Genomic DNA, 14,207 nt, shown 5'->3' on the forward strand with positions numbered 1-14,207 from the left:
CGAAGAAAATTTAGCGTAATGGCGATAGGCCCATTATCATTAACTGAACGCTAAGGAGATACCCCAAGTAAGATCTTAGAGTAAAATCTTGTAGAATGTTAGAGCTGGAAGAAACCCTTGGGAGTAAGGTTTTTATGTTTCCTGTGAGAACCCTGAGGGCCTAGGAGGGGCAGTTTCTTATCCAAGGTCATGTGGATAGCAGCTGGCCTGGCTGGAGGTAGATCCCAGGTCCCCTTTGCTCTCCACCTGCTGTGTCTTTCCACTTTCTGCACGGCTTAGGGTCTCCAGTGGGCCTTCGTCTTCAGAATGAGTCACACAGAATTGCACTGCTAACTGACGGCTCAATGGGAGGTCATTCCACAGTGGAGATATTAGGGCTTATGAGATGTGCCTGGGCCTGGAATCAGGCATATAAGGTGCAAAATTAGGGCCCAAGAAGCTTCTGGCCTTTAGGACCTAAACTGTACCCTTCTCGCCATTACTGAGCCGAGGCCATGTGAGCTCAGGCTGCGGGAATGCAGCAGGTGTGAGAGAGCAATGAGTCATATTCTGCTGGAATTAAGCAGTGAAAAGTGTCATCTTAGGCCAAAGTAGCCATTCGCTTTACCCGTCTGAATCCCATCTTTCTATTTAACTATGAAAATAATGGAAGAATTTTCTTAGAATGGCTGTTGGAGCCAGGGTCCCAGCAGGAAACAGACTTTACCCCAGATGTTTCAGATGAAGAAACCTTAAGGAAGGGACTACTCACAGAGGCAGGGTTACGGGAACAGACTAGACCAGTGAGCTACCCCTGTGGCTGAAAGGACAGGGGAGGGAGCAGTGTCATAGAAGCTGGAACCTTCCTGGAGGGCAGTGCTGGAGACACAGCACCAGGGCAGGGAAGAATTGCCTGCCTCGATTTCTCCTCTTCCCTCTGGCCTGCCAGTCTCCTCCAGAGACTGCAAGCAGAAGCCAGGGGGAAGTAGAGGATGCAGTCACAGGCTCAGCCTTCCTGGGCAGAGTGGAACAGAGAGGGTGGAGAGTAAGTATAAAAAGAATAACTTTAATCATAGCATAGGCCTTGCCACACATACTCATTTACACGGATGAAAAATTTTTTAGTATCTTTACAACATACATTAGTAAATGGCCAATGTGTGGCACCTTTGATGTCCCTCCTCCGTGCCAATAGCAGACATGGCTATTGATCATGGCTTTCTGTCTTATGGGTCCAAGAAGTGCTCACAGAAACATCACCACGTGAGTGGGGTTGGCACATGAGATGAAACTATTTGGAGCTATAAAACTTAAATAGCCTTGCAAGTATGGCCTATTGCTCATGCCAATCTGGTGGGTAACCGTTTTTTTTGTTTTTGTTTTTTTTCTGTGAAATTAGCTGAGTAGGTGTTCCTTAAGCCAAGGAAGTCCTGTTTGGAAACCAAGCTGTGACAGGGTCTGAAATGTGTTGGTGCAACAATATTGTGATATAGATGAAGAGTCAAGTTGGGAGGCCATGTCTGCCTTGAGCAAGGTGGCCACCAGACAGACCTTCTTGGGTCACCTGTAAAATAGAATGATGCCAGCCAAGGTGGAAGTCAGGGCTGGGGATTCTCTTGAGGTGGAATTGGTTTTCAGAGCCCAGTTGCAATGTCATACCCATCTGTGTGTGGCGCTCTCCTAGGTCCTGATTGAGCTATAGTTTTTCAGGTCCTCTATGTTGCTGGTGTGGACTCTTGGACCCAAGTTCAGACTGTAAGTGGTTTTTAGTACAAAATCCTTAGCTGGAACAAATGGGCAATGTGTTATGGATGTTGCCAGCATGGTGTAGGGCATAGATGGTAGATATTTCCCAACTCATTTGCCATTCATATCAATTTGTGCTGGTGCTCAGTAGCACTGTATTGAGATGGATTTGAAGGCTGTGTCCAGGTTCAGTGGACAGAAGGGCCATAATCCATTAGAGATATCTGCCCTGGGGGATAGGGGTAAGGGGGGCACATGGTTGTTCATAATTACCATCCCTGCTGTAGGGGAAGAACACTGGTTTAGAGTAAGCAGACATGGCTTCTTGGTGTAATATTTTGAGCAAGTCTCTTAGCTTTCTTGGACCTCAATTTCCTCATATGAAAAATAAGGACATTGCTTAGATGACTTTTAAATTCTATCCATCTTAGAAATCTCATGATTCAAATTAGTTTTTTTTTTAAGTCTTCAAGGTAAAACATGCAACAAATCTGTTTGATCCAATGAAAATATTTCCAGCTCCCCACTCCAGTCTGCCCTGTGCTTGAGTAACCGTACTGTCTATCCCGTGAAGGCCATTTCCCCGCTGGAGCAGCTGGAGACCTTGGAGACAGAAGGCCTCCCATACTAAACAGATTCTACTCTTTAATCTCAACTGAAAGACCCAGGAGGCATGATTCACATCTCACCCATTTCCTCTCCTCTGTCCTCCGTCAGCCTGAACCTCTCCCCTCCTGCTCTGCAAACGCGCCTGAATGCAGAGTTCTGAAAATTTAGGTTCATGGTTTCAAAGTTCATGGTCCTGAGAATAAACAAAAAAACTATTGTGGTTTCATGGAGCTGTGGACCCCATTAACACCACCCCATGAATATTTATGGCGTGAAACTACAAAAGAACATAGAGGCCATATTGTATTTCCTAGAACTTTCTTTCCATGGGGTCCTTTCTCTGCGGGTCACTTTAATGTAAGCTTTGCTTATTTAGTTGCACACTTTAAGCCGATTAACTTTTTACTAAAAAAAAAAAAAAAAAAAAAAAAAAAAAAAAAACCCTCCCTGTTTGTTTGTACATACACTCCCTTGACAAAGATTCACAGAAAACTGCTTTAAACCTGTTAAATCCCTCTGCTGGAAACTTGAAGTGAACTAAATGTGTCTCTGGGTAGGATTTCCCTGTAACTCGCCCAGCCTCTGGCCCCTCCACCCCACCCCAGCCTGTTTCCTGAGAGGAATTTCAGTGGTTCAGGTATTCCATATTTAGTTCCTCCAATAATCTTGGCTTATCTCTAGGTGACTATCTCCGGGAACATTAGCGAGGTCCTTCCTGAATGGCTTGTTATTGGGGTGGACAAGCAGCAGGCCCTGGGTGGGTACTCTGCACATCACTCATGGAAATTGTGGGGAAATCAAATGTTAGAGCTGCAGAGACCTCAGAGACCATGGGCTCCACTGATCTCCAAACTGCAGTGTGGATGAGTTGCCTGGCCAGGGGGTGGGGCATGAATTGAACATGCCTATTTCTGGGCCCTGTCCCCAGAGATTCTGATTTCATAAATCTGCGTTGAGGCCTGGGGATCTTCATATCAGCAGCCTCCTTAGACACTCTAATTCAGTGGTTTGTGGACCATGCTTGAAAAACACTGCAGCTGTCTCATTGAACGCATGAAGAAAGGGGCACCAAAGGGAAAAGTCGCTGGCCCGGTGTCACACACGCCATCCAAGCTCCCTTTTCCCCAGGACAGGTAATGCCTGTGGTTCCATATTGCTTTAATTGGGCCATTCGCTTTCCGGAAGCAGCTCTTCCATGCAACATTTGTGATCAGACCCGTAAGCGCAAAGCTGATTGAAAAATAAAGCAGCCGCAAGCCCAAGTTCTAAGTGTCGAAGTGAAAATCAGGAAATGGCCCAAATGGTGGAGGTGGGATGAGGTGAGATGAATACCTGCTGGAGGTCACTCCCATGGGATAAATCCAGGTCTCTGTTGGTTTTGGAGTGAGCCCTCTCCCTTCCTCTCTCTAAAAATATCAATAAAAAACATTTTTAGCCCGGCTGCGTGGCTCAGTGGGTGAGCATTGACCTATGAACCAGGAGGTCACGGCTCGATTCTGGTCAGGGCACATGCCTGGGTTGCAGGCTCGATCCCCAGCAGGGGACGTGCAGGAGGCAGCCGATCAATGATTCTCTCATCATTGATGTTTCTCTCTCTCTCTCTCCCTCTCCTTTCCTCTCTGAAATCAATAAAAATTTAAATGTGTTAAAAAATATATTTTTAAAAGATATGATGTAAAATAAAACAACCCCCCCCCAAACAAAAATCCAATATCTTTCTTGTAGTATCATGTCAAACACAGATAATGGCAACCAAAGCATGAAATTAACATTCTGACTTCCAGTGTCTTCACGTAAAGCCATAAGCTCATTTAGCTCACCATCTGCCTTCCAAGCTAATGCAGGCAATAGTACTGCCAACTACTTCATCACTGCATAATATAGGTCACTTCGTTCCAGCCTGTAGTAACAGTTTCCTTGACACCCCCTGGATTGCCCAAAGACAATGTATTTTTGTTACAGTAGTATGCCACTTTTTATAGCAACTTCTATATTAGTCAGGATGAAGAGGTTATGCTCCAGTAACAAATAGCCTCAATTCTCAAATGCTTAAATAAACTAGAGGCCCGGTGCACAAAATTCATGCACATGTGGTGTCCCTAGGCCTGGCCGGCAATCAGGGCCAATTGGGGCCTTCTGGCTTCCAGCTGGGGCCTTCCTACTGGCCACAGGCTGCCGGATGGGGCCTTCCGGACCGGGGGAGGGACCATGGGAGGTTGGCTGGCGCAGGGAGGGACCAGGGGAGGTTGGTCAGCCATGGGAGATTGGCTGTGGGAGCGCACTGACCACCAGAGGGCAGCTCTTGCATGGAGCATCTGCCCCCTGGTGGTCAGTGCTCATCATAGCGACTGGTCATTCTGGCTACTTAGGCTTTTATATATAGAGATAAAGGTTTTTATTGGGAAAAGGGGGGCGTATATAATACTTTCAACAATAAAGATTTTTTTTTAAGTTTTTATATTTCTCATTCATGCTACATATTAGCCATCCCACTGCTCCACATGATCTTTACTCCAGAACCCAGAATGATAGAGTCACCCCCATCTGGAACATGGCTTGTCTTCTAGAAAAGGGAAAAGAGGACACGGAGAATCAGGTACTAGCTCTCCAAGCTTCCTCCCGTGCTTAATTAGTCAGCAGGTAAAGTGGCTCATCCTGACATCAGTGCGGCAGGGAAGTATAACCTTCCCCAGGGAAGGACAGCAAATATTGTGAACAATAGTGTTATTTACCACATTATGATTTGTCATGTATATCCTGAGGACTCTGAAGAAGAGAGAAACAGCTGTCCTTACTGTGGTCGTTTTTCCCAGACTAGCCTACAGCTAGAGAAAGATAGGTGACCTTTCAAATTACCTTACAGACCTAGGCCTTTGATCTTTATGACAGTTGGCCCCAGCCCTGTGGCTTTAATGCACAGAATTATTATTTGTCTTTCCTTCTTCTCTACCAGCCCTGTGTCAGGATAAAATTGGATTGGCTGGACTGTCTTTTCTAGGGTTTGCTATCCAACACCCAATGCCTTCTGGGACATTAGTAAATCCATTTCTTGACCTCCAGGTTAAATTGACCCACTTATGTTTTTTTCTCTCAGCTGTCTTTTGGGGAGACATTGCCCTAGATGAAGAAGACCTGAAGTTATTTCAGATTGACAAGACCCAAGACTGGATCAAACAGTCAGTTGAGAAAACGGGACATCGAACAGGTAAGTCCTGTGTCGTCGCCCTGCCCTGCCCTGCCCCAGAAGGAGGGGTCAGGGACTCACCAGGGGTAGATGTGGGTCACAAGTCATCAGGCCAGTGTCTACTTGTCTGTGGAGAACCAAGGCTGTGGAGCTGGAGCCACCAAGTGCGCTGATCCTGCTAAGAAAATCTCACCTGCCTGTTCAGACTTGACTTAGTGGGTTTAGACTTGAGCTCAGTGTAGGTTCTCAGGACTTGGGCGTTGGGGTCCGTCACTCCCAACTGGAAGAGGATTCTGGATGGGATGCATTTAAGGCATGTGTGATGCTCATGATTAGCACTGGCAATGTTTGCCCATGGCTGACATTTGGCTGACAACCCAGGCGGAAGTTCCCTGGGGCCAGGAAACATGGGTGGGCTTCGGACTTGGATTTCTGTCGTCCACTTTCCCTTCTTGCCTCCACCTCAGGGTTAATAGTAATGGGACTGATCTTTTGAGTGTTCCCCACCTCCCAGCCCATTTTGCTCAGATACCCCAGCTCTGTGGAATCACCTTCCCAGAAGCAGCCTGGGGGGCTGAACTGTGGGGCTGATGAGCTGCTGTGGCTGACGATGGCTTGTTATTTGGTGACAAAACTCATGTGTGCCTGATGCTACACTGTCTCTGCTACCCAAGACCCCCTGAGACTCTTTCCTGCCATCCTCTTTTCCTTTTTGCTCAAGGCTTTTAGAAATTATTGTAGTAAGAGCACAACATGAGATTTACTCTCTTAACACATCTTAAGTGTACAAACAGTATTATAAACTTTATTTTATTCAGCAACATACACAACCTTAATTGAGCTCTAACAGAAGGAAGCATCGTTTCATAATTCTACCACTCCAACTAGCATAGTCTTACCCAACTTCTTACCTGGAGGTCTAGAGAGGTTGACACGATTGTAATCTTTGTGTGGTTTAAATTATTTTAAATTTTTTTTTGCATTTCTTAAAAATAGTGAAATTCATATATCCCAAACATCTGTAATAATAAAAGGGTAATATGCTATTTAGACCAGACGTCTTCCGGATGTCATTCCAAATGTAATTCCTGATGAAGCCGGGCTGGAGGGAAGCTAGCCCGGGTCCCGGGTGCCTGCAAGCGGCCGGAGGAGGAAACCTGGGTCCCACGTGCTGGAGGGAAGCTGGTGCCGGCAGCCAGGGGAAGGAAGGCCTACTCTTTTACGAATTTTTGTGCATCGGGCCTCTAGTACAATGTAATGAGCTTTTACATACATCCATGTAACCACCACCCAGACCAAAGTATGGAACATTTCCTGAACTCATTATGACCCCTCCCATTGGTGCCCATCCCACAGGAGCCACTAGTCTGACCTCTGTACTGCAGATTCTTTTTACCTGCGTAAAGGAATCATGTGGTATGTGTAGTTTTGTGTTTCTTTTTCACTCAGCTTTATGCTGCGACATTCCCCCACATGGTTGAGTAAAGCAGTAGTTAGTTCCCTTTCATTGTCGTGCGGTAGTCTGTTGTATGAAAGTACCCTAGTGTATTCGTTCTTCTTCTTCTTTTCTTTTTTTAAAAAAAGCTCAAATAGAGTGGGGACTCCTTTTGAGTCTTTTTTTCCAAGTTTTATTCACCCAGTTAATAAAATTTGCAAACAATTCGCTCCCAGTTACCCTTTTCCTTTTCTGTGGTGGCCTTGATTCACTGGAGTGATCCCTTAAAAAGAAACTCCTAACCTCCAATTTGGCCCCCACGCTGGGTGCCAGAATATGGCAGGCGTGCTGGGGCTGTGGTCTCCTCTCCGAGTCCTGCACGGAGGGGGAGACTTGAACCGGTTCAACAAGCTAGGAGGTGCTTTTGGGATTAAAGAATAATGAAAGACAGACATAAAATAGATTAAACTCTTGGGCTGGGTGTAGTGCCTGCCCTCTGGAGGGACAGAGCACACAGGGAGCTTGTTCTTCTGTTCATAGACATTTGGACACTTCAGTTTTCAGCTCTGATAAATAAAGCTGCTGCTGGCATTTCTGTATGTGTCTTTTGGTGGACACAAGCCTTCACTTTTATTGGGCATAGAACCAGGAGCAGAATTGCTGAGTCAAAGATGCTGCATATGTTCAGCTTGGGTAGCTACTGTCCAATAGATTTCCAAAGTGGTTGTACCAGTTTACACTCTGCATGGGTACATATTGATTTGGAAAGCAGGAGGGGTGACCATGTAGGATCCAATGAGGCCTCTTGAGTCTTGGTCTTTCTGGCTTGGGGACCTGCCTCACTCCCTGGGCCAGCACAGCAGTCAGTTGACATCCATCACTATTATGGAATGCTCGGGGTTACCCCTATCAGTGACCCTTATGCTGTTCCTGGGGAACCTGCCATGGGACAGCGTAGGGGCCAGGCTTGGCCAATGTGAGAGAGGGGCCTGGAATGGCTAGCCCCCATGCCAGCTGCATTCCCAGCTGTCCGGAAGATTGCCGGGGGATGCTGCAGTATGGGGAAGCCTAGCAGCCCTGCCTTCACCTCCTTCATGGCACTGCCCTAGTGGTTTTCACCTTTTTTCATCTCATGGCACACATAAACTAATCACTCAAATTCTGCGACACACCAAAAGTTTTATTATATTTTTTGTTAATCCAACAAAAAGATTGGTATAATTTTGATTCTTTCACACTGGATAGCTGTTGTCATTTTTTTATTTGACAATCTGAGGGAAAAGAGGGCAGTGCCCCTGACTAAGTAGTCAGGCATTGCATGTTTTAAAATTCTTGCAGCACACTGGTTGAAAATCGCTTCACTAGCCCAATGTCCACATGATCAGCCTTGTGGTCTAAGAACTTGAGAGCCTGTCTTCTCTTTTCTTCTCCTCCCTGAGCTGAGAGGGCAGAGTCTATGTCTTATTAAGCTTTGGATCCCCAAAGCTCCCTGCACCTAGAAGGTACTGGCCAACATTGGCGGAGGAGGGAGAAGGAGCAGGTAGACGGCCTAAGAGGTGAAGAGCTTCAGCAGGGCTTTGCTTCCAGAAGGGTGGTTAAAGCACTGGCCGGCCATGGGCTATTGGGGCAGACTGCCTGGGTTTGAATCCTTGAGCTGGGCCTTAGTTTCTTCATTTGTCAAATGAGAATAGTAGTGTTCTGAGGACAGAAGGAGAGAATATGTGTGAAATGCTTAGCATGGTGTCTGGCACATAATAAATGCTCAATAATATCAGTTCTCCTCCTCCTCCTCCTCCTCCTCCTCCTCCTCCTCCTCCTCCTCCTCCTTTTCCTTCTCCTCCTCTTCCTCCTCCTCCTCCTCCTTCTCCTCCTCTTCCTCCTCTTCCTTCTCCTCCTTCTCCTCCTCTTCCTCCTCCTCCTCCTCCTCCTTCTCCTCCTCCTCCTCTTCCTCCTCCTCCTCCTCCTCCTCCTCTTCCTCCTCCTTCTCCTCCTTCTCCTCTTCCCCCTCCTCCTCCTTCTCCTCCTCTTCCTCTTCCCCCTCTTCCTCCTCCTCCTCCTTCTCTTCCTCCTCCTTCTCTTCCTTCTCCTTCTCTTTCTCCTCCTCCTCCTCCTCCTTCTCCTCCTCTTCCTCTTCCTCTTCCTCCTCGTCCTTCTTTCTCCTTCTCCTTCTTCTTCTCCTTTATAGTAGTAGTAGTAGTTGTTGTTGTTGTTGTTTTATTTGCAGAAAGACCACTGATCTGGGAAGGTTTAAAGTGGAGAATGGGAATATTGGGGGCTTGGGCCAGAGGCCTTTGAAACATGTACCTACCTGGTGTTTCTTCCTTCCTAAGCTTGATATCTGTATGTCTATATATCTATATATCTATATATCTATGTATCTATACTGATGAGATAGAGAGAGAGAGAGAGAGAGAGAGAGAGAGAGAGAGAGAGAGAGAGATAGGGAGTTTTTTCCCCCAGTGTGTTTTTCTGATAAGGTAATTTTTATCCTGATTATTTTTCTCCGAGGGCCAAAAGTACTTTGCATCTATCTAGAATAGTTATTTTATTTTAAGAATGGGAATATTTTCATTATTTTTGCTGATTAAACTAATACTGCCAGTTGGGCTTTAAAAAAAAAGCCCCGTTCAAAATTGTGGAAAGTAGCAATCCCCTGTTATCCTAGCCCCAGGGACGCCATCATTATCTGTTTGCTGGACTCCTTCCCTCCCTAGATTCGGGCCATGTGCATAGAGATCTTTGTAAAATACAAAAGGGATTTTTTTCCACCACCTCTTGTGTAATCTGCGTCTTTCATTTAACACACCTGATGGGCATCTTGGGAGGAGCATTGGGGTCTATTGCGTCTAATGCACAACTCAGCCACAGTTTATCAAGCTGATCCCGTGAAGATGGGCATGGAGGCCATTTCCTTTATTTTTCTGCAATGTTTTCTTCCTATTAGAAACTACTACTGTGAACAATACTGTGCATAAGTCTTTAAACATTTGCTTTGATTTAAAATAAATAAATTAAAAAGAAACCACACCTTTACCCCTATTTTGTACTTCCAGATATTTGAAAGGATGTATTCTTAGGTGTAGGTTATCTCATTTCAAAGCTTTGCTAAGTTCCCTTGTTTATTTGTTTGTGTGTTTTGGTGGGGCTCAAAGGTGAATCCTGCAGGGGGATGAGATGCAGTATGCCCACAGAGGCCTCCTTTCCTGGTTTGTCCTGTGAACTTGGAGCTGCTCTCCTGGCTGCAGAATGAAACAATGCCATTGCATTAGAAGTGACCAAGTTGGCCTCATTTCCTAGAAGAGCCCAATGCCCAGAACTCAGTAGCAGAACCCAGGTTTCCCACCTCCCGGGCTGTGTCCTCCCCAGTACCAACCTTCCGCTATGTTGTCACTTAGAAAGAATGGAGAACGACAGAGGTGCGTGTAGGCATTCCTTTGCCATCACTGGAAAGTAGGCTGGATTCGCCCTGGACCAAGAGGTGAGCAAAGACCTTGTACCCAGGTTGGCAGCCCAGGCAACTAATACAAGCATGCTCCTCAAAAACCTTCAGTGGCCCCCATCACTTACCAGAAATATTCCTTAGTCTGACCCCCAAGGCTCTCCATGCTTTGTCCATACCCTGCATATCCAGCTCCCTTCCCTCTCCTCATCCTCCAGCAAACACAGTGACACTTGTATAAGCCCTGAGCGCCCTCCCTTCCAGCCTCGGTTCCAGCTTTGCCCTCTGCTCCAAGTCCCCATTCTACAGAAAAAGAAATGAAGGCCCAGAGAAAGCCAGTGACTCATTCAGGGCCCTACAACTGCTGTGTTCAAGACACCTCTTTATTCAGCACAGCTGCTGGCTTTGGAGGCGGCCTGGATTAACACCGCTGTTAAAATCAGCCTCATTTTGTGCTTGGAATTTCCCCCAATTTTCGAACAAGCCAGTTCCCCTGCATGGGAACTGCCAGAGGAAGAGGCAGCAGCATTTTGCATGTACGGGGGCAAGGAGGCAAGAGTGCATTCTTGGGGGAGAGAAAGTCCTTCTGGGTGCATTTTACTTGCAGTGAGAAGAATAGGAGTTCTGGGCAGGCATTGGCCAGGCTGTTCTATGAATGGGGCCCTTGAATTAACATTGCAGAGTTTCCTAAAGCTGCTAATCGGATTAGCTGTGTAGTGAAGGAAGTACTTAGCGGGACACACACACAGACACACACGCAAGCACCCTCCTCCCCTCCCCCTCGCGTCCTCTTCGAAGTGATGGTGCAGATCCTGGCAGCCCCACTGCTGAGCTCTGACACCTCTCCTCTAGCCACAGATGTGGAGGAAAGGCCTGGTTGATGTTTGGGACTTTGTGCATGTTTGTCTCTTCCCTAAAGAGTCCAGAAGACCATGTTGAACACTCCCATCTTTGCAAATGTCTGGAAACCTGGGGAGGAAATTTCATCCTGCAGTTACGCCATCCGGATAATGGATCTGATTTCTTGACCTTTGTAATGAGGACTCTGAAAGGGGAAATGGTTTTAATTACTTATTGGCTCTGATGGAAGCTGATGTTTCCCGCCTTGTCTATTCTGAGCCACTGGGCCATGTCCATCTCTATTTAAGAAACCAGCCTTGCTCTAAATCCTCATTTCCTAAACTCTTGCCATCAGTTTTGGGCGTCTGCATAAAGCCAACTGTGTGGGCATCCAAATTCGAAACACATTAGCAGGAGAGAGTCATAGATGTAGGTTTGGATAACTTCCTTCCCCTCTCTAGGCCTCGTCTCTGAGTGATGAGGCCCCTTGCTTCTGGCAGACCCTTTCTGCTCCTAGAGTTCCTCTTCCTATTCTAGTTATGACTTGGAGTGGCACAGGTTCCCAGCACTTGGTCTCAGTGCTCCCATCTGAATAGAGGGCTGCATGAAACCACAAAAGGCTAATGCATACCCATGAGACACCCACATGTCCCACACAGGTCCTGGGCTCTGCCTTTCAAGATTTGAGGGTCTAAAAAAAGACCCAACATGTCTCTGCTCTCGACACATTGTTTTAAAATTAAATTTATTGGGGTGACATCTATATATAAAAGCCTCAGCGACTGTTATGACTGGTCCACCAAATGACCAGTTGACCGGTCGCTATGATGCGCACTGACCATGAGGGGGTACCCCCTGGTCAACACAGGAGTGTCTACCCCCTGGTGGTCAGTGCACTCCCACAGTCAACCTCCCCAGCTGGCTATCCTCCTGAGGTCCCTCCCCCCGGCTGGCCAGCTCCACCCTGATTGGGACTGGGAGAGACAGCCCCAATCAGCCCCGATTGCTGGCCAGGCCCAGGGACCCCACCCGTGCATGAATTCATGCACTGGGCCTCTAGTTGGTTAATAAAATTGTATAGGTTTCAAGTGTACATTTCTATGATACATCACCACTAGCCCTGTCCCCCTGAGCTGTGAAGACTTGGTCTGCCCACCCCTGCCTTTGAGAGGTGATAGTAAAAGACAAGGATGAGTTTCATGTATTAATGAGGCTGCACCTCCTCCTGCCCTCAACTATCTCAGGTGACCATTCAGTGTGTGCCTTGCCGAATCCCCCAGACTGTCAACAGCTATGACTTATCCTTGTTTGATCTTGGCCCTCCCTCTTTAGTTCCAGCATCAGGCTGGGCACATAAATGGTGCCAGACAGACACTTGTGAATTGTGGATGGGCCATGAGCCTCAGAAGTGTATGGCGTCCTCCTTGCTTCCCTGCTCCTCTATGTCCCAAGAGGCCAGTGAGGGGTAGGACTTTTTGTTTGAATGTGTGATGCCTCAGACCCCAGCCTGGAGTGGGTGCCAGCAATGAAAGAAAGGTCATGCTCAGGGATGGTGCCCTTGGGCTGGGCAAACCCAGATCTGTAGGGAGTGTCAGGAAAGGGCATTTTCCGGCCATGTGGTTAACAGCTTACCTTTTCCAGGCCCTTTGTACAGATCCCCAGATGGAACTGTGGTCCTTAGGTTTGTTCCCGTTTCCAAGCCAGAGAGGGAGTGCTGGCGTTCCTGCTCGCCCCTCCAGGGCTCGTTTCTGCCCTTCCCTTCAAAGACCCTTGGAGGGGCCCTCAGCTGACGACTTTGTTTCACCCCTGCCCCAACCGTGTTGCTTTGGCTCCCACGGTTTAGAACTTGATCTTATGCTGAACTCCTACTGTGCACTGCCCTACGCTCTTCCCTTGTGTCCTGTCCACAGCTCTGTGGCCCTCTGACACCAACTTCATGATTGGAGTCACTTTCCTTCCTTCAAGTAACAGATGCTAACTGGGGACTTCTTCTGTGCTCAGCACCAAGGATACAGCAGTGTCTGTTTTTCTTCTGCCATTGAGGTGATGGAGTTTTAATGATGGGATTGATAGTGGTCATGCTTTGAGAGTACCAGAGAAATGGGGCAGGCTGGAGGGGTGGGACCTAGGATCAAATGCCCCCACTGGTTGCGGGGACCATCAACCTCTCAGAGGAGGTGTGGTCAATGGGCAGAACTCACCCCTGGAGAGAAGTCCCCAAGTGACAGCTGTCATCCAGGCAGGGTTGGGGTTGGGGGGCCAGCCTAGGGCATAGGGCCTGATGGAAGGCAGAGCAGGGCCATGGGGAGGCAGTAGTGTTCATGTGAGCCCAGAGACCCTGACAAATAGCATCAGAGAGGCTTTGCCTAGAACTCACAGAAAATTCCAGTTCTGTGCCAAGGTACGGACCCCTGGTTCTTCTGGGAAGAGGGTATGAGGGAGAATAACATGCCAGAAGCTTGGCCTGAGAGAATAAGATAGGGATAAGCATCAGAAATTGAGCAGAACACCACAGATCAAAATCGGGCCCAAAGATATGCTGCTGAAACCCTCAAGTGTTGATCCCAAACTTTTTCAACTCCCCCAACTGAGCACAGGGCCGGGTGAGCCCACAGCAGCAGTTGGCAGCTGGGAGACGAGTGGGAAGGGCCTGGCAGTCATTCCGCCCATAAAGTTTTCAATTTAGTAAGATGATTTGAGATGATAAAGAGGCATCTGATAAAGTGCACATCTGTTCTTTGGGAAGGAAAAAAGAATGCAACATAAGGATTCTATCATCTCATTCCCTGGGGCCTCATTCAGAGGCTGACTTATACCTTGGATGGAAGCCAGAGTTCATTGTGAACTTGAAGTGTTGGGAAAAGAAAATTCACCTTTTGGTTGATTTTTATTGTGACTACATTGGTCAGAATTTGGAGAAACTGGGAGTCCACTTGGAGCCACAGTGGGGGCTGAGAACCAGGTCGAGAGGGACA

The 14,207-nt window shown here is 47.3% G+C and overlaps 1 protein-coding gene across 1 annotated transcript in view; it reads left to right on the plus strand.

Annotated features, from left to right (window-relative positions):
• TLL2 (tolloid like 2) overlaps positions 1 to 14,207 on the plus strand; it is a 96,201-nt gene that overhangs the window by 10,952 nt on the left and 71,042 nt on the right. Inside the window, exon 2 of the mRNA XM_036337332.1 lies at positions 5,429 to 5,539. Coding sequence (XP_036193225.1) covers positions 5,429 to 5,539 — 111 coding nt within the window. The remainder of the gene's footprint in view (positions 1 to 5,428; positions 5,540 to 14,207) is intronic.

The sequence above is a fragment of the Myotis myotis genome, unplaced genomic scaffold (assembly GCF_014108235.1).
Source record: "Myotis myotis isolate mMyoMyo1 unplaced genomic scaffold, mMyoMyo1.p scaffold_m19_p_15, whole genome shotgun sequence".
Lineage (NCBI taxonomy): Eukaryota > Metazoa > Chordata > Mammalia > Chiroptera > Vespertilionidae > Myotis > Myotis myotis.